At 36.9% G+C, this 25187-nt stretch overlaps 2 protein-coding genes and 1 long non-coding RNA gene across 10 annotated transcripts; 1 reads left to right on the top strand and 2 right to left on the bottom strand.

Annotated features, from left to right (window-relative positions):
• Window positions 1-872: 872 nt before the first annotated feature.
• LOC106173617 (uncharacterized) lies at window positions 873-11732 on the bottom strand. Of its 2 annotated transcripts, XM_013554794.2 has the most exons (6): window positions 11391-11732; window positions 9443-9497; window positions 6929-7010; window positions 6185-6293; window positions 4815-5042; window positions 873-4587 (listed from the first exon to the last, which is right to left on the bottom strand). In XM_013554794.2, exons 3-6 carry the CDS (start codon window positions 6989-6991, stop codon window positions 3584-3586), a joined length of 1404 nt encoding a protein of 467 aa, XP_013410248.2. In that variant the 5' UTR covers window positions 6992-7010; window positions 9443-9497; window positions 11391-11732; the 3' UTR covers window positions 873-3583. The 2 variants fall into 2 exon arrangements, with proteins under 2 accessions (XP_013410248.2, XP_013410247.2); XM_013554793.2 differs by lacking the exon at window positions 9443-9497 and having other exon boundaries at window positions 11391-11730.
• Window positions 11733-12216: 484 nt separating this feature from the next.
• Window positions 12217-16687, top strand: LOC147763690 (uncharacterized). The gene is made up of 2 exons (XR_015333102.1): window positions 12217-12677; window positions 15907-16687. It is a non-coding gene; the product is annotated as an uncharacterized LOC147763690 (long non-coding RNA).
• On the bottom strand, window positions 14099-25134 carry LOC106173630 (uncharacterized). 7 transcript variants are annotated; one of them, XM_024077119.2, is made up of 10 exons: window positions 24965-25134; window positions 21355-21577; window positions 19168-19251; window positions 18712-18869; window positions 18270-18318; window positions 17916-18018; window positions 17464-17578; window positions 16887-17117; window positions 15966-16117; window positions 14099-15568 (listed from the first exon to the last, which is right to left on the bottom strand). In XM_024077119.2, the coding sequence occupies exons 2-10, from the start codon at window positions 21512-21514 to the stop codon at window positions 15451-15453; spliced, it is 1170 nt and encodes a 389-aa protein (XP_023932887.2). In that variant the 5' UTR covers window positions 21515-21577; window positions 24965-25134; the 3' UTR covers window positions 14099-15450. The 7 variants fall into 7 exon arrangements, with proteins under 7 accessions (XP_023932887.2, XP_023932885.2, XP_086862169.1 ...); XM_024077117.2 differs by having other exon boundaries at window positions 24936-25125; XM_087006043.1 differs by having other exon boundaries at window positions 24818-25108.
• Window positions 25135-25187: the final 53 nt, after the last annotated feature.

Here is a 25187-nt window from a genome sequence, read left to right on the forward strand (position 1 = left end):
AAATACTGTGTCGATTTTCTTAATTTGATTAACACTATCTTTATTAGACATAATAAATAACCTTTTTTCTTACATTAAGATCTATGTCATAATTTTTGACAGTTAATTTCAAAGGAAAAAAATATAAGCCCAACAGAAAAAGTACGTGGATTTGATCAGTAACCTAGATAGATTAGCCTTATACATCACTGATTTGATGGAACTCCCTTCTCTTACGGACCACATTAATTAGACTTAGGGAGACACGTAGGGCCTTCTTTCTAAAAATTAATTTAGTTTTAATTATTATTATCATCATTATTATAGGCCTTATCACGATCGAAATACTGGTCTAAGTAGCCTATTAATTCTTTTTTTTTTTTGCCTCGGACCCACTCCCATTTCATGATACATGCAATAATAATTTCCAATCATTTATCGCTGCCACTAATTAGGCAGTTGCCCCCTTACACCCAATATACAATAGAGATAAATTAAGGGCAAAAAATTACATATTGCAATGGCTGATCCAGGTGGTCACAACAGGTACGTGCACCTCCTTTAGCTTCCGAGGTACATGTACCCCTTCTCACCTCTACTCCCATCAAGAACAATAAAATATGAAGCGACACGTGACAAACCCAAGCAATTTCTTTAACTCTGCATATTATTGTAAAGTTGCCCTCGTCTAATTTATTTTCTTCGTCGAATGAAGCCAGGGGGACATTTTTATTCTTGTGCCATTCCTTAATTGCTACCTTCTACCAGGATCACCGGTACCGAATGTGCCCTCACGACCCCTTCTCCCTTTTCTTCCCACCATCCACCCTAAGTGAGAAGAAGACGAAGAAGAAAAAGAAGACGTGTCACTGAACAATAACTTAACAATCACGAACAGTTACGAAGAGCAGTTTTATTCAAAAATTAAGGAGAGAAATGGATCACAGAGATAACTATGGGGAGCAAAGGGGAATATGACACACTTAGTACCCAGGTCAAACAGACAGAACATAACTGTAATCCACTACGATGAGCATTTAGGAAATGTATATCAATCCACTAGAACAATACGGTTGGTAGTTAATAGATAGTTCATTACAAGGATAACCAAGGCTAAATTTTTCAGTTTTCATTCATGCATTTTTTTATTTGAATAAACGATAGATGAACCATATTTGTATGGATGAACATATAATACGTAAGCTTAGGCCCCATTCAGAACGAGAAGATCCAAGTGCTAGCTCGCTAGCAAGACCGCTCTATCATGTAGCCTAATGGTCTCTCCACCTCTCAAACGCCACCCAAAGCGTCGTCCCTGCAGGGGCACAGTAATTAAATCTCGGCTCAATGGAACCGGTTGAGGGACGACGCGTGGGGAGGCGTGTGAGAGGCGGAGAGACCATTACAGGATTAGCGGTCTTCTTTCATGTAGGTCCGCCATATTTAGGCCTAGCTAGGACTCGGCTCTTCTCATTCTGAAGGCCCTGAATGCTCCTTTACAAACACATTTGTAAAAATGTTTCAACAATCAAGTCAAGCAAAGAGTTTCATTTCAGTTTTTTAGATTGTGAACCCGAGATATTCTCAATGTTATAATAGAATGCGTAACTATTTTTCAAATGCCCGATGACTAATTTAGATATCAGATTTATTCAATTTTAGAAATAAAACTGATGTGTAAGAGAAATAAAATGTCATTTTTATGAGAAAACTTGCTGTCTACCATAAATGACTTCTTTCTGACGATTTTCATTTTCAGTTACGGTTAAAAGTATTGTGTTACGACTTTCAACTATGAAATATTTGCATTAGGCCTACTATCTCATTCGGATATAAGGATATGTTATTTTTTTATGACCGATTTCTCTCGGTCCTTTTTTTATATTCAAAATGTACAATAGCACTAGTTTTCCTAATAAGGATGCTAGAAAATTTCTTTATATCAACTATTTTTTACGATATACCATTACAGGCTAGATTATTTCAATACCCGACTGTTCGTCCCCAGTGTGTTAGATGTGACAGAGCTACGCACGACCGTCTTATCCAATAAGCCCTGTTAGACGTCACGTTTTCAGGACGATGGTGGCGTTTGGGTCGACAAACGTCTGGGTCAATGTAACGTGACTGTCACTTCTTTTATAAATGTCTGGCTTACACGACGAGTGTCAAGGTCTATTGGGGGTATAACAAAAACCGAAATCGGGATAATAAAATGAGATCGCTACACAGAGCTAAGAACAAAATAGCCCTTAGGCCTACATCGAGAACTATTTCTATCGAAATGTCTGCTGACATGTTCATATTGTACATTTTGAAGCAAAGTGTTGTGAAATTGTATCAGTGACATTTAGTGGTTGATGTTTAAAATGAACGTGCTCGAAAATATTGCTGCATTATGCGAGGTCTGTTTAAAAAATAAAGGGACTGGCACTGCGCCTCTAACAATAAAATACTGCATGGCGTTCCCCTTAGAGTCTTATCTACTTTTTTCTGTCCCTTTCTGCCACGCTTGTAGTAGTCACTGCTTGAAGGGTTCGTCTGGGATGCGTCTCAGCCCCTTCATTTTCGCCTCCAGACCTTCAAAACAGTTTTCCTTGATATCCAGGTTTAAATCCTCTGTGAAGAAGTGTGAAGATCTTATGCCGACTGGTTTCTTGAATTTTCATCTGAAGCCTACCTCAAAGCTTTCGGTCTCACCCAAGACCTTGGCAAGTGTTGTTGGGAATGAGAAGTAACCACTGAGGTGTGTGACAATTGACATTGTTGTAAAGATGATGGTTTACACATTCACAAGTGGCACGTAATAAGTAAAATAAAACCAAGTAAGTAAAAATCAAGCGAGTTATTGAGTGCAAGTTTAATTTCCTTAAGAGTCAACATGTGTGGAAATTATGTTTGTGTTTAAATAAGATGGTAAATGTCAAAGTCACATAAAGTGTTTTTGATTGGTTAATTTCAAAATTAAATTGTAAGTTCTTCCTCGTGTATAAGACATGCAAACTGAGTTTTGGGTACGATCTAAGTATGATAGATAGCTTTAGATTTCTAAATGAAAACAAGGCTCTTAGAGTTTGCCTAATAAGGTAATAAGGAATGGTGGAATGACAAATCAGAATGGATAATTCTGGTAATCACGCAAAAGAGGAAAACAAGTAAATGCGTGATCGGTGCGGAAAAATAGACTATAAATACTGTTAAATTTGTATGAAAAATGAGTCGGTGAATAAATGTTTGAAAGCTTCAAATCTTGTCGTTGTCGCTATAACAGTATTATATCTCCCTGTCTCTATTCAGGCTATTGACAATCCCCTTGGGCTCGGGAAAAAAGACAAAAGTCACGCAAGCAAAACCTGGTGAATAAAAACGTTGCCTTGCTGAGCAACCCCCTAACACGTGCATAAAAGCGTGGCAGAGAAGGGTGGAAAGTGCATACGACCTAAAGAGTGTCAATATGAAGGGGAAACCATGTACTATGTCATTTCGAATTATAACAAAATTTTCGTGACACTAGTTCCGTTAATATTCAGACACATGTATATGAAATCTCTGATAACCCATACGTATGATGAATAATACATTGTCAGGGTAATGCTTATAAACACTATGGTTTACTGTCTTCAAATGCAGCATTGATTTGCCCTTCGTCGGCCGTGTTCGCTTGACTGGAAGTTTCCTCTACGGCGGATGGTTCGCCATTCTGAATGCGCAATTCGAGGTCTTTTTCTTCGTCCCATTTCTTGTGTTCTTCAGCCCACATGTCCTCTTCTCCTCTCTCGCTGACTTCTAAGAACTTCTGGCCTGCTCGGGAAAGCAAGAAAAACGAAAGTGCTCCGAAGACTATGATACCTACGCATACCAAGACGAACTCCACGGACAAAGGACGCACGATAGCGAAGGCACTCACCAAAGCGACTGTGTCTATGATGTAGATCAAACCAGCCAAAACCAGGCGATGGAAATGGGTGCCAATGACAGAGCCCAAGGGAGCCCCAAACACGACGATGGGAACACAAACAGCCAGAAACTCCCAGCTTTCCAATTCTATTGCTTCCATGATCACGCTCCGCCAGTAAAACCCAACCACGGTGTTTCCGGCCATTAAAATGACAGATGTTGGAGTTGACGTTTTCTCGCTCACACGGAATAGTAGCGTAAGGATGCTGAAACTACATATATCTAGCCCACTTCCCGCAAAAGCTGTAAATACTCCACCAAGAAGACCTGTGGCAATAAGCACTAGCGCTTTCCACCAGTTGAAATTTGGAATTTTTGGAAACGTGCGCCTCTTGTGATATCTGTTCAACCAGAACAAAACGAAAGCGAAAGAAAACCAGATGCATACAAATCCCATTTTTTTCTGTTGCGGGGTGAGTCTCGGATCTATGAACTCTAAGCCGACGATTGTACCAATTCCTCCCCCAAGGGAGCAGAATATAATGGAATGCCATTCCAACTGAACCTTCATCCAGATGATGGTAAAGGCAGCGGCAGTCATCCCGGCTGACTGGATCATCAGGGAGAAATCGCGGGCGATGGAAGGCTTGATTCCAAAGGCAAGGGTCATCACAGGGAAGGCGACGGCACCACCCCCTTCGCTGGTCATTCCTGCAGAAATAAAACCTTTGCCATGAAAAGCACTAAGGAGCACTATTTGTATGAACCACATCAGGCATGGGTAGCCTCACTTAAAACTAAGACCTAGACTTAATTTCTTATTCTCAGAGTGTGACTCTTCCACTTTTCCCTTGAACAATCCAACAGATACAAAACCTAGATACTAGTTTAAAGAAAATGTAAATGTTTAAACATGTTTTTAAAAGCATGTCTAATACCTGCAATCAATGATCCGAAAACCATCGTAATGGACATGAAATACTTTTCATTGAAAAGGTGCCACAGGTTCCGCTTGGCCATGATAGTCAGCCATATGAAGAGAAACAAGGAACTTGGGATGAGGATTCCAATAATTCGGCGATGTAATATCATCGCTTTCTGATACCACTTGGCATCATGTCGTATGGTCTCAATGGCTTTCTGGTGAGTGGCAGTCAAGGATTGACCTAAAAATGAAAAAAATGTCAGATGAATACTTGCTTTGAAATCACCGTAGGATTTATTCAAGAATAGTTCATGCTGATGATTGTTATAATATATGATTTTAAGCAAAATTCCAAATAAGCTATTTTGGAATAAAGATGACTGTATTTTGCAAGATTGTATATAAATAACTGTTGATGGTGCTTAGCCATAACATGTATTTTTTATTGATGTACCAGACACTCACGAGACTTACAGATGACATCATAAAAGCATATTATTGAAGCATTTGAAACTGGCTTTGAATTTGTTAAGTCAACCTATTCAAAAGCTTGAAGCATAAGAAAGGTACACATCAAAAAGAAAAGCACGAAGAAAATGATTGCGCGAGTCACGTCATACTAATTGTACTTTGTTGACTACAACACATTTTCAGTTTTTTTTTTTTTTTTTTTGCTTTATATTCACCGCTGTCTTTAAGATATTTTTTATTCTGAAAGTGCAAAAATGACGCAGTTGAGTGGTCTTCGAAAAAATATTTTGGATTTATGAACAACAGAATTTCTGTTACTGAAATATAAACGATGTAAACACCGTGCATATCTGTTGCTTAGGTGCACATTGTTAAGTCTGGGTTCTGTGCGTCATGTGCATATCGTTTGTTTATGAAATCCTGGCATTGCATGTTACATGTGTAGACCGACATATCACATTGCGTGCTGTTGCCACGGTGTTTTGGTCGCTTTTTTTTACATGTAACATTACACGAATCTGTACCCTAGTAAACAACTTCAAAGAATCGTTTTAAAAATAGCAGCAGGCCCCACGGACAACCTTTATATGTAAAATCCTACATTTTATAAGAACATTATTTTATATTGTCTGTTGATGTATTTTTATTCCATCTACATTGAGCAAGATTTTGGCTCTCATAAAAGTTCGATTATCTGCAGGTTTGTGCTTGCAAGGTATGTCTAAAAGGGCGGATCCAGGATTATTTGAAGGGGGTCCTCGGATGCGAAACCGACCCTCTCTCTCCCAATGTACTTCCGTCAGGACAGCCCCCCCCCCCCCGTCACCCCCCAAATCCGTCATTGAGACTTTGTGAGAGAATATCTAAAACTACGTCGCCGACAGAACAAACAAGAAACAATATGCAACTCACCCTCCCAGAAGTATTTCTTCAAAAATGCCGCCAATGAAAATGGTCGTTTTCTTCTGCAACATCCTGTGCTGGAGTTGTCGGAGGTGTCCTCGGCTGTGGCAGACGTCGGCTGTGCAAAAAAAAAGAAAAGAAAAGTAGTTCCAAATATAACGTTTTAAACATAGTTTCTTGTTAATTAGTTTACTCAAACCATACATTTAATTGTTGAAACGAAAAAACTAAACTTTGTATAATTCCCCTTAAAATGTACATACGGGGAACTTTCATCAGGACATAAATCCGACTAGCAATCGATAATTTTTTCAGGAAGTATTAGGTGAATAGCAGTACACTCTCCCAAGACAGAAGAACATTGAGCCTATTGATAACTTTGTCGTTTTGTCTTTTTTTTACACTTAATACGTATAATATAATATGTGCGAGTACCTACATATGTTGGCTAAAATATAACATGGGTGCTTAGTTTACTTATGCCCCGATATTAGTGTGCATCGAAAGGTTCACCAACCGGTGCATAAGCAAGTTCAGCACGTGTGCTATTTTTCATGCATGCATTTGTGACGAAGAAAGCCAAGGGCATAGGGCACCAAGACTGAAACGATATTCATTAGTCAACCAAGGCTTCGGGGGGTCGTACCCAGGCCAGCGATTAAAAAGATTGTTTCGGCTACATTTTTGGTATCTGAGTTATTACAAAAAAAAAATGGGTATATTTATTTCAAGCGCCTTTCATGTAATACGTACCATAAACTGGGGTTTTTCGACAGGTTCGTTTCTTTGAGTGTTTTCTTTAGGAATCTCGTCCATGGCTCTCAAGTTTTCTTGTCTGAAACAAATCGCACAGTGCATAAAACAGTGTAAACGGAAAACTGAGATCATACCACTAGCTCAATATGAAAAGAGTTTTGAATAAAGCAATAAAGAGCAAATACCGTTATAACTTATACCAGTATTAAAATGAATCATATGTGACGGGGGGTTTTATGGACAGCAACTACGCGTCACAATATAGTTACCAACAAAGATCTTTTTCCTGTGGAAGGAACTTTTATTCTGCTCACACGGACTACAACAAGTTGGGACCACGAAGTCCCCTGCACAGTCTACCCTCAGTGGTATCTTTGTTTTTAAACTTAATTCTTACTAAATTTGTAACACTACCGTGTTATACATATAACAACGCCATGTATTCACGTCATATTTATGCTCTCGCAAACGATTTTGAGGGGAGGTGGTTATACTGGAATCACCCTTGTGATCGTCGGTCGCTCTGTCTTTTTGTTTTCAAAATATAATTTCCTGTATCTTATGTGCTAAGATCCCGATAGTTGAGAGAGACATTGGTAATGACCAGTTGAAGTTGCCTATACATATTCATGTCACCAGGTCAAAGGGCAAGGTCATAGGGTATATTTTTGTTGACATCTTCTTAGCCTAGGTTGGTGATACTTATTGGAGAAATTGGTCATGGCAAGTAGAAGTGCCTTACATATATTCAGTCCACCTAAAAAGGGGATTTGCTTTATTTTGAAGGATTTGCCTAAAGTACCTAAACCGGTATTCGGGGAAATATATGGATATTACAAATATGACCTTGGATTTGACCTTTGAGCCATTTTTTCAAGATCAAATGAAGGTTTTGTTTTTTCCGTTGCTCTCCAAAGCAAAGCGATTCAGTGTAGTACGTAACCACATTAATTACATTGCCATCACATGCCTAAAAAGTCACTGCACCAAAGATTACGTCAACAATTTCATATGCAATGCCATAAAGGGCACTTAATTTTAGTTTCTACGGCTTGCAAGAATAAAACATTTTATAATTTTCACTGTCGTCACTTTTAAGTTGTAGGTCACCAACTGACTATGTGGTTTACAATATGTATTACCAAATCGTGTCTGTAACGCATGTCTCTCGCAAAGGTTTGTTTTATAAGGTATGCAATATGGAAATATTTGATGAGTCAATTGGGTAATTGGCATGCCAAAGTGATCACATAACGAGCTCCATTGATGTCCACTGTGATCCAGTTTATATGTATGTATGGAAGACATGTAAATATATGTGTGTGTGTGTGTGTGTGTGTGTGTGTGTGTGTGGAAGACATGTAACTGTAACTTAACTTTTTGCCTTTAATATGCACAGAATACTGGAAAGGGAGTGGGAGTATTATGCATAAAAAAACGTAGAATTAACATGTTAACAGTTTAAAAGAAAACGGATTACAAATGGAAAAATAGTCAAACCTCTTGGTTCGCTTGAAAGATGTGTCTGTCATTTATAAGTATAAACATGTTTCGTAACGGCGTCACTGAGTTCATTTCCAATTAGATGCGCCATATTTGAACTGGTGTCATATTCATGTGTCGGTAGTCACTACCATATCAATATGGCCGTGACGAGAGGACACGATACATTGTCAGATGTAAAGGAGCAAGAAATGACATTAAAATGACAGGGAACAAAGATATTATCTTTGATGAACTACAGATTAGTCTTCTCAATTCTTAGGAAGTCGAGCTGAAACCGTTAGTTAATCCATACATAATCATAATCATGCAACAACCATCTATGCACGACAACCGAATAATTACTAGGGGGAAATTACACCTGGGACGTGGTTGTATAAGAAATAATTTGCACGCACTATGCAAAACATGCGCGCTCAGTCTTGTATGAATTCTGATTGAAATTGAACATTTATATATATAATCGCCTTTTCATATTTTAAGAAGAAGGGATTTGTCATTTTTAAATTAATTAAAATTAATAAACCTTTGGAGGGGTTTTCTTCTTGCCTCCAGAAAGAAAGGGATTTTAGGTTATATATGTAATATATGTTACATGAAACATACTTTTGCTGTCTGGGCTTTCTCATCTTTTGCCCTCGCTATCCGGTCAGCCTTTAACTATTTTTGCAAAAAAAATGACGGTCTCATCAGGACACTTATGTTTGTTTAGAACATGTCACGAGATATGACAATGACTATTTACTCGTTGCTTAAGCCCCCTTTACACTGGACGGCGTCCTTTCTGCGTCCCGTAGCATGGTCCTGTTTCAAAGTTAAAAAAAAACACTTTATGTGCTGACAACTGAACAATCATTGAGCATTTATTTTGCAACCAAAGCGATGCTTGTGCCCCCTTTTTTACGACCATAGCGATGCCATTTTCATTGTCGCACGTAGGACGCAGAAGGGACGCCTCCCAGTGTAAAAGGGGTTTTACTACTACTCGACTTTTTACAAAGATAATACCTTTATAAACCTTAAGTCTGCTTTTTCTGTCACTTGGCCCTGGCCACCCAGCACGCTGCAAAGTAAAGTTCTGAGGACAGTTTCTGTACTTTATTAGCTAAACACAAGTCAGATGAAAGTGATGTTCATGGTAAATTCTCACATTAATTTTCATATTTTTTCATATTTACTTTTCGTCATTTTCTTCTGCGTTTTTTACATAAAAATATGCCCACTTGGCAATCGGCAGGCTAACTGGTTACGGGTGATATCTGAAACGGCGTTTTAAACGTATTCAGATAGGCACGATGAATTAACAAACAATTTATGTTCAGTTCGGGCTGAATTAGAACATTACTTTTATTATTTTTGTCAGAGCACGCCTGTGAGGCGAAAGGTGCTCTAACGCCTATTAGAAGCGGAGTTTATATAGTTGTTTCTGAGATTTTCGAGGTTGCTTTTATGGTATGGCGTTTCTACATAACAGCTGGAAAATGTTCTCCGGTGGCTAGGCTACTCACACTGTCCAACTTCATCTATATTGTTTTTGAAAAAAAGACGAACAACTTCTTTGACACACATGATATAGACTTTTTGTCAGACGCTTGTAAGAGTATAGCGTTACTAGTGTTACTTTACTAGTTCTCATCCTCAAATTCTAAGACTACTGCATAACATCTAAAAAATGTTCACCGATTGGTAGGCTACTATTACTGCACAACTCCATCTATATTTTCACTTTGCAAAAAATAATAAAAAAAAACTTCTTTGTCACATATGATCCAGGCCTTCAGACGATGCATAAAAGATTGAAGTGACGGTCATGCACAACTGAGCGTATAGGACCTATAAAATGTGTTGTAGAAAGGTGGGTATTCAATAAACACTGTTATGTAAATGTAATATCGAATAAGTAGGTCCTTTGGCGGTCATCGGTCATCGTGACTGTTACCAGGTCAAAATATGTCAAGATACCCTTTCAGCCGCACCTAGCAGTACTCATTAAAATCATAGCTATAAAAACTTATATCGTTTCTCAGTGATAGAAGTGCCGAAAAATGTGTAACTAGTTTCAAAATATCTTAATGATGGAAATCATATTTGTGTTAAATTTTGACATAAACTTGAAACGCATTCATCTTTGTTGTTAGATAAGTTAAAAGATCTTAAAAGAGTCGAAAATCGCACGATTGAACGAAAGTCCCAATCAAAAATGTTTTGCCCATTTTACTCGAGCGGTGCAAATAATTTTTGGAGACGTTTTAGTCATCCAATGTTAATGTAAAATCAAGCGATGAAAAGGTTGGTCGAATACGGTACGAGTAGCTGCAAGCTGTCCAACACGAATTTATGCAACCAAAATTTATTCGGAGCACACAAGTGTACTAACATTCAGAAATGAGCATAAATGTAGACTTGGTTTCTTGTTGCACACCTCACGACGAAATAAAATCTATCGATATGAGGCATGTCCAGGAAGAGAGCGCGCAATTTAATCATGGTTGCCGGTAGCCTTTACATATACTGACAGAATAAAAAATGAAAACATTACTGTCTGAGCATTTTAACATCTTTAGAATTGGTGAATTTCTAAAAGGTCGCGTTAAACAGAGCGTGCAAAAATGTGAAAAAGTAAAATGTGGTATGTATTATACACACATATTTGTTGCTTTTCTTATTACAACTTTACTTTAAAGCATCTTAACTGTTGTGGTTAAATACATCTTATTGCAACTTCTTATTAAATCCAGTTTAGACATAAAAATGCGAATGCGTAATTGTCAGTGACATTGCAAAAACAACCGATTTAATTCCATGCATGAACTCCGTCAAAACTGATCATTCGGGTTAGAAAAGTCGCATCTTCTATTTAGAAAGTGAATTATTATTCAACCTTCATTAATGGTATATTGAATGAAAAAGGTTGAGTGGGACTGTTTTATAAACTATAAATATAATATGCTCTTACCTGTGTTATGCAAATACTGGTATGGCCTGATGTTGTGCGCAGAGCGACGAGAAAGCGACTGCCTGAGGTTACCAAGCGGGCATACACCTTATAGGGTATGTTTAAATTATCTCCGTCTATCGATTACTATGAGATACGTACGTTTGACAGATATGATCATGTGCCTCCCTCTATATATAAAAGAAACGCACGGGTGAATTTCAGCCAGTAGAGAAACAGGGGAATCAGTTTCTGCCCCAGCAGAGCGCCACTCCTACTTTAATTTATCAGATACGATGCAAAAAGGCTGAGAAAGTGATTTAAACGTCAATATCTTATAGTTTTCTTGACAATTTCATAGTGATTTCTACTATCTAATTCCGATATTTTCAAAATAAAAAAAAAAGAAAAATTCGAAGACCACTTTTTCTTCACTTGCCGTTACTTTTAAGTGAACGATTGATTACGTGTTCTGTGAGTCAGCGGGACAGTACTTTATGCATATGACTTCTGATAAAAGTAGAGGTTATTTAAAATGAAAATAAATATTTATATTTAAATACACCAATAGTTCACAAATGGTCTCTTGCAATGGCCTTGCACCATTACTCCAACCTGTTGAATTTGCAGGTTGAAGCAAAGTAGCAGGAGGTTATCAAATTATTTAATATTTTTCTAACATTTATAAACACTAAATTGACTTAAAATGATAGGGAAAAATACGTCAAAACCCTTCACATTTTACAGCAATCCTTACGGTGTATGTGTGTATTTGGGTGAGTAGAGGGGTGGACCCATTTCTTGAAATTCAGGAACTGTGAGTGCTGTTCCGTCAGAGGTGGAGAATTGCGCATCTGGGCGAACTGATCGAACTTCAGATAAAACTTTTTGTATTTCAGGTGACCGGATAAGCAGCCAGAGTGCCTTAGAAATTTGTTTTCCATCTCATGTTTCTTAAATAATTTCAGTTATTTAGTCATAGAAGGACTGAACTGTCACCAAAGGTTAATGCTCAACTAACACTTGAAGAATATCAGATCACATATGTCAGTGATTTGAATTGTGCTCAGATTTGTGTTCAGTGATGAATGGTGCATAACGCTTCAACGTAGACCATCACACAAAAGGAATACAGGAAAGGCTAGAGAGCAGCTCGGGGCCTATACATGGGAACTATCAGCATAAGATAATTGGTGCGGCAACAAAAGCTAGTATTAAGGTGCGTCTGTGGTGCGGGAGAAAACGCACGATATAATATGCATCCCGAGTTGCTGAGATTACTGGAAAAGGACCTCTATTATCAGCAAGGTAGGGGCATTCCGATGATAGAAACGTGGCCTGTTAAATCTGAAACATGGTGTAATCAGCGCTAGACTTGTAACACGTCGACGCGAGGTGGCGGATATTGACCATACTTGCACATAATTTGCATCAAATGGAATATGCATGATGAAGATGGTGTTTACCTAATGTGGACGCAAGCGAAACGAAAAGAGTCAATTTCTCCGAGAGAAAAATGTATCTAGATGATCAACTCAACTCGGAATGTAAAAATAATTTAAAATATATAATAATAAATACATAAATAAACATCATTCTTGATTTTACTGTATATATGTATATTTTGTTTAAAGTTGGGGGGCAATATACGCTAGCTCTACCACAATTGACATCAATAATGCAAAAACATTCATCTTATTATCAAAGTATATATCATTTATGTAACTTTTATATAGGGTGATATTGCCATGTAATTACTTGCAGAAGAATGCCACAATAAATACCAATAAATAACAATTAGTTGTCGCTAATATTTGCCTCTCAAAGTATTTAAAGTTCATTAACTTCAACTACATGGAAATGTTTAATATGTATCAAAAATGCGGGTCATCTGTCTCGTCACGAGAATACATCTTAAATTAAAAAGGCAACTTCCTGATGTTTTAAACCTTAAAATAAAATATTTTCAATCTACTTTTTTCGTCGTACCAACCACTGCTATCTTGGCAAAATTGGATTTATTGTTTCAAATATGAATAACACTTCTTAAGTTGTACAGTGAAAAAGTTTACGAAACGATACACTGTTGGCGGATATTGTTATCAGCTTGATTAGCCGCGACTGTTTTTTTTTTCACACAGTTTTGATTATACATGTGTATGAGGGTGTGCGCACGTGAAAAGAAACCGTGCAGAAATAGTTATTCAATACCACTATCTTTGCTGTTTCCGTGTTTTCATGCCATTTAAACTGAGGCCCGTGATACATTATGTTCAAAACAACCATCAAACGACTCTTAACGGCTTTCAAAAATCGCTGTTTCATCGTGAAAACATAATTAAGACGGGGGTAACATTTCAACTTACTTAAAGCCCCACATACCGATTAATATATAAAATGCCTGGGTACTTAAATAGAAACTTATACTCCGCAACGGGACTAGGAGCATTAGTTTTTAGTGGCAGATTTAGGGGGTGTCAGGGGGGTCCTACATGTAACACCCCCTTCGATTTCTGAAAAAAAAATCACACCAATGGTCCCCTCTTGAAATTAGAATTTTGACTGGCTGAATCATAGTTCTATACCGTACCAAATGGCACCATTTGTTACAATTGAGATAAAAAATCAATTGTTGGAAATGCAATCATTACTTTCAAATGCTCGACAGCATAAAGAACTCCAAAATGGCCGTCAATAAGATACTAGTGATCAAATACTTGACCAAAATATGACATTCTCTATTGAAAAAGAAACTGGTGTTTATTTCATCTAAAAATCACTTATAAAAACTTAAGAATGGCCAACAATGACCTATACAAACATATTCTTACAACAATATTTTAAGTTGAATTTATAAACTATCAAAATATACAATCTGGCTGCAAAAATGAGTCTCTCCATCACTTGGAAAAAATAGGGGGCAAGACATTTTCTCTAAGGTAATTGTAAATATCTTTGTGGGATTCTTTTAGAGTAGTCAACAAAACTTCCACAAATACTGCACCTAGAACCATTGAACATAATAAAAGAATAATAGGAAAATTACTTGATTCAACTTGGGAGTACTTGATATGCAAGCAGTTATGCAACCGTCAGTGAAGTTGGTGATCAAGTTACCAACTATATCTCCTGTTTGCAAGGGAAAACACCATTGCAGGAACTTGTGCTGATATAAAAGTCAAATATCTTAGTATTGTATGATTTATTTTTTATACAAACGTGTGTGGAATGTAAAGATTATACATCGACATTACAACTAATTATGAATATTTAAATACAGCTGTCAACATGACTTGGTCTAAATAGTATCAAATGTCTCTTAAAAACATTCTATTTCTTCTACCATTTAAAGGCAAAATCATTATATTTTTACCATGTGCAAAATGAACAATAATTATTAAATAAGGAACAACTGACATGAATAAAAACTTCTCCCAAGAAACTGAATGCTGTCTTCTAGAGATTTGCAAAAGGTGCTAAAGTGTGACAAACTGCAACAGTTTTAAGTGATAAATTTGATAGATTTTGAAAAAGTGGCTAGTGATAATGTCTGAAAGGCACATTGCTATTGAACTATTTCCTTAACTCACATGACGTGAAGATAAGTATTCCAAAATATTTTTCTTTCTTCTTTTCGGTGTGTTCAAGTTTTGCCTAATAGTGATGGTTGGCTATTGCTAAAAATGGTTGTGTAAGCCAGAAAATTGGTTAATTGCATTTAAACAACAAGACCCCTCAAAATGTCTCTTAAAATACAGATAAATCATATCAAACAATATAATGTTTGTCACTTTAACAGGAATCTCAAATCTTTGTTGTTAATATCACAAGTTAATGACTTAGCTCATTTTAAACTTTCTCTAAATGCAACCAAACCATACTAAAACCTAATATGGAAAAAATAATAGTTGCTTAGAAAAAAAAAAAAAAAAAAGCTGCTTAGTAAACAAACTTCAGAATTACTTCTTGGTCTGGTGGCAAACGTAACTTGTTCAAATTAAAAAGATGTTGTGAGTGCAGTAGTAGAAGTCAAACATGTTGTCAGCAGATCTCATATTTTTTTAATCTTTGCAGATTTTTTTCACAGAGTGCCTAAGTTTTTCAGGACTAAAGCTGCTAGAATGCCTCCTCCAAACATGGCTGGCACAGCCGCAAATGACAGTAAATTAAGCAGGCCAACACCAGAAAGCCCATGTCCACTGAAAAATAAAGAAATAAATCTTAAATATAAGAAATTACAATCATTAAAATTAAAACGATGGCCCCTATATAAAGATATGCACATACTATTCTGATAACAATAGCCATGCAGGAAGAATATATTACCTCTGACATTTTTAAGCTAGTGCTGCACAAGATAATGACCTAGGTATGAAATATTTCTATGGGCTGTAATTAGATGGTAACATATCTGAATGCACCATCAAAATCTTGATTATCTGCCATAGTGCCAGAGACTTTTAAGCTACTAGTCCATCTAGCAATTGGGGGTCTAAAAGTGGGCTTGTATTAAGTATAATAGTAACTTTTTTTACAGGTCTGGTGCCCCTTTTAAGTGTGTAATTGCCTAGTGGGACAGACTGCTGTGTTACCCACCTGGTGCAGCCTCCAGCCAGCCTAGCACCAAACAACATCAGGGCACCACCTGTCAATGCAGACAGTGGTGCCACCCCCCTAGCTGTGCCTAGGGATCCGGAGGCAGAGGCAGACAGGTAACCACCCAGCACAGCACCACTGACGTAGAATACCTGGAAGAGAGAATAATATTATTTCAGTTGAATTACTTGTTTGTGATCTAATTCCTGGGATGTAATCTGATTTTAAGATGTAGGAATACCAGAGTCCTGACCGAAGGTGTCATGTTTAATGCTAATGTCTTAACCTCTTTTCATATTCTAAAAGAAAGGTGTACATTCTAGCTTGCTTATAAAAATACGAACATTTATAGGTACACTATTGGTATGGGCCTAAAACCAAACATATGACAAGGTAAAACTAAATGAAAAATCAAAGCCTTCAGATTATAATTATAATGTTGTTTATTTTGTAAATCTGGAAGTAAACAGGAGGTAAACAAAATGTTTTTAACTCCTGCATATTCACTTCACACAGGTGGTATGTAACACAATGCACAGCATTTTGATTTAAAGTAAAAAAGAGTTTTGTACTGTGGTGACAGATGATATGTTTCTGTCTGACCCCAAGGTCAGCTGATTATCTAAAGCCATCAACCAAATGATATAAACAGCATTTTTCCATCATCTTATATCGTCAGACCTGATTTTTATTTCACTTAACAAAAACAACAACAACAACAACTGATTTGTTAAATTATTGGACCAGTAAATTGTACTCCAAAAATTGAAAACTGTATTACCCTGCTGTTATGGATGAAGTCACTTATATGTGTACCGCACCTGCATACCAAACTGGGCATATCCGCATGCCCCTCAGCTATGTTACACTCCACCTACAGAATAAAAAAAAAAAAAAAAAAAAAAAAAACGGGTGACCCACCTGCCACCAGTTTCCCATTCCTTTCTTGAATTTTCTCAGATAGGATGACAAATTCTCCAGGGGTCTGTTCACCAGTAACTGACTGACTATTGTACAGTAGCTGCTGCTTCCCCCTAGAGTGTCGCTGACTGCGAGAAGGATGGGCACCTGTAGCAGACCTATGATAGCCCCTGCTAAGGCTGGGGGCCAGGCTCTAGCGCTCAGCCAGGATGTTCCTACTGCACTGTCAACCTACAAGAACAGTTCTTAAGGCTGCACACCTCATAAGAGATTCTTATCAAATATTTTACTACTAAGTACCCATGCTTTATTGGTCTATTTTTTTTTTCGAGCAAAGTGCATTCAAAAATCTGCGAAGTAATAAAAAAGTTTTGGTGTATGAACTAGTACACTGGTTATCTATACGTGCAGCATTCTTGACAATTCAAAGAAAACCTAAATGTTTACACAAATTCCTTCAAATGTTCTCCTCAGACCAATCTAGCGAATAGTCTAACACTGCAGTAAATTTGAAAAAAAAAAAAAATTTTTTTTTCTTCACAATTTGGATCTACTAAAATAGGCGATGAAAACCTACTGCTAACTCAGTCTGCCATGGCTTCCACAGTTCCAGTCCTGCCACCGCCATTCCCAACATGGCCGCCATAGGAAGTGCAAGAACAAAGTATGGGCTGTGTGTGGCACCATCAAGACTAAAACATTGTCAGGATATCATTTGTATCAAGGCAATTCAAATTTTCAACAAGAAAAACACTCAGAGAGCACAGACCTCTGTCAAGGCAGCTAAACTTAATTATTATTATCAATTAATAAATTGCTGGATTGATTACAATATGATCAATTCAAAGTTGATTAGACCATTTCTGACCAATCCTCAAAATATCTATCAAAATGTCTGTAACTCTTTGATCTAGGCTGTTAACTTACAAACCAACAAAGACAAAATTAACATAAGCTGCTTGGGAGAAATAAAATTCTATACATTAACAAATTATATCAATTTAGGTGAAATATGTTGATTAGATATACCTTAATACTGTCATAGGCTTGCTGGGTTTGGTAAGTCTCACCACAGCTGGCTCCACAAATCCATACAGTGCAGCACCCAATAAAGCTCCAGAGAAGGTGTATACTAAAATGATGAAATTATTAACATAATGGCTGGAGAGCTTATATTTCCCAAAACAGCAAGAAAAAAAATGAGTGCAGAATATATTGTATCTATTTACTCAATTTCATTTTACATGTATCTCTTCACCTCCAAAATCATTGCAATTCACTTCAAAAATGTTAAATGTGATCTTATCATTACCAGGATCTAAACTCATTAAAAAAAAAACTCAAATCAAATTAACTGGTTCAAAAGGAATTCAAATGACTTACTTGCATTTTCAGCAAGAGCACCAACCTGAACTAACACCATTCCTGGACACTACAAAAACCAACAGATAATACATTGTGAAATAAACTATAACAGCACTGAGCAACCTTGTAAAGTGAATTGAAAATATTATGTATTATCTACGCAGCCATTGCAAAGGTCTTCTTAGACCTACGGATAAACATTATAGATAAATCATTGTAATGTTTAGAAAATTTCAGCTTATAAAGCATCATCCACAAAAATGAAAATAAATTATAATTTTTTTTAAAAAAAAAGGTAGTAAAGCTCCCTAATTTTTATACATTATACGTGCATTCCTATATAGCTATTCTAATGGCTGCAGCAATAATGCAGGGATAGTGAGTGATAAAAAATCTAATAAATAGTAAAAAGCAAATGTGTATAATATTATACACTAACACATATATGCATGACACTTACTGCTCCAGACAAGGTCATGCCTACTCCTAAAAGCCCTGCCCCAAGAGTTACTGTAAGTAGTCCTTTGTTGTTAAGACAGGCTACGTATTCTATCTGTGCCTTCTGAAATTTTCTTTGGGTCACTGGCAACATGGACAACACAGACATAGAGAACATACCTGGAAGCATATTTGGTTTGCCTTTTATAATGGAGATTTGCATTCACAGAAACTAAAACTAGTACTAGTGTCTATATCTAAATCTACAAGTGCTATAGTATGTAGAGTACACATGCAACATATCAGTGTCTATCACTTATTAAGAATTCTGTGCCCTACATGACATGCGAGATGAAGTAGAATGGCACATTGGTTTTCAAAACCCCTAAGACAACACATTCCAAAGGGTCAGCAGACAGTTAGTATCAGGCAATTGTGGTTGGTGTGACTGGTGCGATAGGTGTGATCTGTCCCTTACCTGAGGAAACAGCTGAGAGGAACATTTTCAGCATTATATATTTTTCAAACACCATTTGGGAACGGATAACTTCGGGTTCAAAGACTGAAAACAAAAATAGCAAACATCTTCACACTTTTGCCTGGCATAAATTTCAATTTCTGCTCAAACAGATAGCATATTTATATGAATAATGTTATCCATAAATGCAATTAGCCACCAAATGAACACAATGCTGTTGATGTTAAGGATTTATTGCTTGCATTTGGGCACATTCATTTGACAAAACTACCCCAAAATGTGAAAGTTAATGATCACAGTCTACATGGTTCAAATAAATCAAAAATATAACCAAAGCTAATTTCACATTACAACAACAGTACCAGTAACATCGTCTTTATAACAGTGTGTCCCTTTCCAAAACAAACTGGAGTCAGATAATTACAATCAATTCTTACAATAAAAGCAAACACTGGGTTTTAACCATGGAAAAGAATCATGAAAATTGAAGTAAGACACATGCAACTGGATATGTTTGTAACTAAAGCACATGCATATTCATCTCCAGCCAAGGCAGAACACTGCTATAGAAAAGACAACAACACAATCATACATCTGGCTGCCCCTTCTTACTACACAGTCCACAGGTATGGTATGCCAATATACAGTGCATGCATCTATGAAGGTTCCATATATGAAGGTTCCATTTTTTTTTTTTTTTAGTTTTTTGATGATATAATGTTATAAAGCAATACCATGTAGAGAACCACATGAGATTCCACTAAATTATGTTTGACTTTTTTTACAAATCAAAATTTGAGGTACAGATTATTTAACATCCCTATTTTATATTTATATATATATATTTCATGTATATGACCTATACATTCTACTAGTGCCAGACACCTCTATAATCAGAGACATTAACCTGGGGTTCAATTAACCAATAAAGCATGCTAGCAATCTAAATCCGATTCCTTACATTCATATTGAACCAAAAACACCAATTAACCTTCGAATTCCGAAGTTGCTGCCTCATGAGCACTCTTGAGCACTGCAGATCATGTGCACTCACTGTTGGGATTTATTTATCTATTCATAATGATAATAATAATATTATTATTATCATGTATTTGCGGAAATGGTAAATTTGTCATTGATACTCCTGATTTTTAAATAGTTAAAAAATAAAAACTCTCTCTGAACAGTTAAAAGCATGTTATGTGCCACATAAGTTCTCAAACAAAGTTATTAGACATCAACAACAATCCATTAAAGCTCCCTTTACACTGGACGGCATCCATTTTGTGTCTCGTAGCCAGACAGTAAAAAAAAAAAAAAAAAAAAAAAACTTAACATGCTGACAACTGGCTAATGGTTGAGTATTCATTCTGCAACCAAAGTGATGCTTGCACCTCCTTTTGATGATCACAGCGATGCCAGTTTCATGGTCCCACAAAGGACGCAGAAAGGGGGTTTATGTAGTAGAATTCTGGTTGCTCATTTGCTTAAAATTTTAACAGCCAGTGGCACTTGCAGGGGCGGATACAGAGCTATTTATCTGACAAGTCTTCCAAATTATCTTTGTTGATCCATCCTTCATTTTTGACCATCTTCCATCAGAGAAAATAAAATACCCCTCAGTGTAAACTTGAAAATCTAACCGTCTTCCGGAAGACCCAGAAGACGGCTTAAATCTGCCCCTGACTTGCATCTTGTGTTTACGTGTTTAAAAACAACTGTGGTAGAAAGTAAACCACACAGATTCCTAACTGCCATGTGCATTTATTTCAAACATGAATAGAAAGGAACTACAGGAGACAAATACCAATAAAACTAAGGTAGGAATTTAACCACAGTTCAAAATACCACTGTGAATGGGATTTACTACCCTCCAGAAGAGTAGGGCAAATGCCAGTTCCAACAAGCCTTTGTTTTCTTTAATTCTATCAATTTTTCTGTATTTAAACTGCCTAAAACTCATGAAATGTGATTCTCTAAAATAAATAAAGCCTAACAGGTTGTATGACATGACTATTGCTGGCAGCAAAATATTTTGGTAGAGTTGGTAAGATGGGTTTAAATCGTTTTCATCTTATAAGTAATAAAACTACTTCCTTGTTCAAATCACAAGAAAGATAGGTCACAACACACAAAGCCCCCTTCCTCATACACAAATCTGATTATGAAAACACAAAAAAAACATACCTCTTCCTTTTTCCATAGCAATTCCAAATACAACTCCAGCGGATGTACAAACTCCAATGACTTTCAGTTTGTGCAACAGGGAATCTCCCTCCCCAAGTTCTGCACCAGGATGAGTTTGTTCGGTTTCATCATGTATAGGACGCCTTCTTATTGTAGCCATTGCACCTCTAACAGTCAAGATGAAAGGAGTATTCTGGGGTAAGAAATATTCACAGGTATTGTTCTGTAAAAGAAGAAATGAAGAAAGAATTAAACATGGTCTATTGAATGCACCCTGCGCTTCAAAAATATGTTGAAACAAACCTCTACACTAAAGCATACCCTTGCCGTTTCAAGTAACTTGAACAATATTTAGCTTGAAGGAACCAAAAAGAACTTTAATTGCAAATGATATACAGTGGGAGACACAAGGTGTGGTTATTTATAGCCTGGAGAGTTTGTAACACAGGGTGTTATGAGGTCTCATCTGGGATAAGTACCTAGCATACAAAGCCAAAAGTGAATGGAAATTAGATGGAAAAAAGTGAGTCAATGTCAATCAATCATTATTTGGGTTTTAAATAAAATATGAAATGTTTTAAACTTTTAATTCATCCACAGATTTTATGGGGAATTAGTCAATAAAGTTTTCTATTGAGATTGTCAGTAGGTACAATTTAGTAAACAACCAATGAACCTGTCCAAACTGGATATCTAAGCTTAAGTACTGACAGGTACAAGTGACTTCAAGGAGAACCTAGAAACTAGAAAATTACCACCTTCATCCTGTTATACTGTACCAAACAGCATCCATTTATGGAAATAGTTTATTGAATTCATCTTGGCATTTAGGTACTTTTAATTTAGACAATTATGCATGTCCCTATATTTGGAGTACAAAAGGCACACATTGCACATACTATGCATACTTTAAATGATTAATGTTACTTGAATATCAAGCCTTGGATGTAATAAGAAAGAATTTCTTGGGGATTTCTTCCATTTCCACAATCTTATTTGCTATCGAATATTATTAGTTCACCAGTGTACGATAGGTAGATACACTTGGAGGAAATTACTGATGTTAAGGAATTGTGCAATAGACCATGTCTCCTCAAGTGATAGTATATGATTTTTTTTAGATGGTCACAAGAATGTACTAAAAGAATTGTTGAAATCATTGAATGTGCATATGCTACTAGGTGTCACATTAAAATATTAAAAATTGGATTTAAATCCACTAATTAAATGGATCTAGGATTTCGCTAAAAAGGGGGGGGGGGGGGGGAAACACCGCCAAGAAATGTAAAACAGAAGAAGAGGTTAATTTTATCATAATATTTGGGGCACAAGATACAAAATTACTTTGTTAAGTTTTTCTTAGCTTTTTATCCTTTTTTAAGAGGAAAGGAAGAGGAAAAGATGGAAGAAAATAAGAGAGAAGGGGATTTTTGAAGTTTCGAAATGGGGGGGGAAGCATGTGCTCAATATGCCCCCTCCCTTTTCTTATCAGCCACTGCATACACCTGAAATTAAAGCCTTTTAAGGGATGTACCTAAATTGCACAAACTACTGCAATACAGTGCTATACACTTGAAAAAATGAGTCCAGTGGCAAGTAAACATGGGAAACGGTCATTTCAAACAAAATAAGGTGATATAAAAACAAAATATATAACTAAGTAATTAATTGCTTTTATGTCACCCTATTTTGTTGAGAATGACCCTTTCCTTTGAGCAAAAAGGTTCATTAGCTTGGTTGTTGGATAAATATGAAAATTCTCAGACACAAGCCTAAAATTTTCCGTACCGTTAGCTTACGGCCAACCTGGTCGAAGGCCTTCATCAGACTGACGTGAGTAGTTGTTCACACTCACTGACCGCTAGGTGGTATAGCCTTTCCTTTGTTTAATTGCAACTGGACTCGTTTTTTCCAGTGTATTGCCAGGCCTACCCAACTACCAGACGCGGCACCTTCGGATCCTGAATAAACCGGTATATCAGACCACACTACCCGTTTTCAAGGTGTGTGTCAGATCGCATCACGTAGTATCAGCCACTTCACCCATTTTGCCTGGCCTGCGATGTGATAGCGATGATCCTAAGCAGGGTTGGCAAGTAGTGCATCTCATCTAGATTCATGCGCTGCTGCAATTTTCCCTGTTTATGCTAAAAATCTGACAATACCGCAATTTTTTAACATAAAATTTAGGTTCAAACATAGCCAATGATGTTTTGTAAATAAGAACGTCCAAACTTATATATTAATTTAGAAAAGTAGACCTAATTTTGATAGTGGAAGCATATTCTGTCGGGGGTTAAATATTTTCATGGCTAGCGGGATGGACGAGATTGAGATAGTCGTCTGTCACCATGTTGTTGTATTTATGCAACTCCTACTTGACGAAAACGGCCGCCATACCCGGATGACAGGAAGGCCTACAAAATTTGTGATGGGGTATGATACTCCGTAATGCGATCTGACACACACCTTGAAAATGGGTTGTGTGGTCTGATATACCGGTTTATTCAGGATCCGTAGGTGCCGCGTCTGGTAGTTGGGTAGGCCTGATTGCGCAATTTAGGCACACTGTACAAGCAAGGGGCTGGCAATTGAAGCTTGCACAGGGTATGTCTGTGAAAGGCACATTAACACAGCCATTTACCAATTAGCTCAATTTTCTAGAAACAATGGTGACACATAAACCATATTTATCATATATTTTTGCAAATAATAAGATTGAACTACACTGTGCTTGCTTATTGCAGGAAATGTATACATGTACAACTTAAAGTACATGTACATAAAGAAGGCTTTTATTTGATGCAAAATAAATAATATTCAAACCAGGTAAAAATATCTTGAACAAGACTGACCAAAGGATAACATACATGGGATCTCTCTCCACTAAAGTCATATACTCAACTGTACACCATAAGCCACGAGTGATTAATTATTTATTCATTAATTGTGTCAGTCCAAACACAGTGCCAATAATGGATCATCCAGCTGAAGAACTAGTAAAATGCAGCAAGCACCCAACAAATGAAATTATATCAATTTTCATAAGTATCCAAACTAATGGTGTTTCATATGGCAGTTTCAGTCAGACAATTCTGTCGCCAGCAGTCACTTGAAATGTGAGAAGTACATTGTGTTCCCATCATTATCCACTTTGGGCAAAATTGTAAAAAAAGTCACAATATTATTGTGCCAATCCACACCTTGCATTTGACTTTAGGAGACGTTGCACTTAGTTGCTTAATTTGATGACTGTCCTCTTTCATTTTGAGAGAAAACCCCCCGAGTCCACAAACTAATAGTACGCATACGCAGTTTTATTTTACCAATACAACCTGAAACAGCCGACATGAAACTGTAGTAAGAATTGAAACTAAAAGTCAAAATTCAGACAATGCCAGGACAACTCCGAAGATAACGCCTTTTTCAGAATTATATAAAGTATTCCGGGATATGGCATGACCTTGCCTGACACGTTCACTGCTGTCGAGTCTCCACGGCTCCAGACCCCATCACAAGGGCTAAATGAATGAAAGAGCATAATAAAGATTAGTACGTAAACTTGTTACCCCCAGGGTTACCTCCTAGGTTGGGAGTAAAAATTCCATACCCAGCAATATCGTTGTTTGAAAAAATGTTCCCTGAATAAGTGTTACTTGCTCTTGCGTCAAACCAACATAAACATCAAACCTCTGACGTCTCTGCCAAAAATAAACATGGTTTGAAGGTAACCTTGACCTTGAGTCAATGACAAATTTCACGAGCATGCGCATTGGGCTAAGCATCAGCACGTTCTGGGTCAAACTAAATGTTGGAATGCCAAAACATTCAAC

This window comes from Lingula anatina, chromosome 2, assembly GCF_051362555.1.
Source record: "Lingula anatina isolate TDL-2025a chromosome 2, LinAna3.0, whole genome shotgun sequence".
Classification (NCBI taxonomy): Eukaryota; Metazoa; Brachiopoda; class Lingulata; order Lingulida; family Lingulidae; genus Lingula; species Lingula anatina.

Excerpts from the sequence above, each read along its gene's own strand:
- LOC106173630 (XM_087006043.1), bottom strand. The coding sequence starts at position 24,895 with ATGCTCTTTCATTCATTTAGCCCTTGTGATGGGGTCTGGAGCCGTGGA. Across the intron at positions 18,870-19,167 it reads CCTCTCAGCTGTTTCCTCAG|GTATGTTCTCTATGTCTGTG; the intron begins GTAAGGGACAGA and ends ATATGCTTCCAG. Across the intron at positions 18,019-18,269 it reads TGCTCTTGCTGAAAATGCAA|TATACACCTTCTCTGGAGCT; the intron begins GTAAGTCATTTG and ends TCATCATTTTAG.
- LOC106173617 (XM_013554794.2), bottom strand. The coding sequence starts at position 6,991 with ATGGACGAGATTCCTAAAGAAAACACTCAAAGAAACGAACCTGTCGAA. Across the intron at positions 6,294-6,928 it reads TCGAAAAACCCCAGTTTATG|CCGACGTCTGCCACAGCCGA; the intron begins GTACGTATTACA and ends TTTTTTGCACAG. Across the intron at positions 5,043-6,184 it reads GAAGAAATACTTCTGGGAGG|GTCAATCCTTGACTGCCACT; the intron begins GTGAGTTGCATA and ends TTTCATTTTTAG.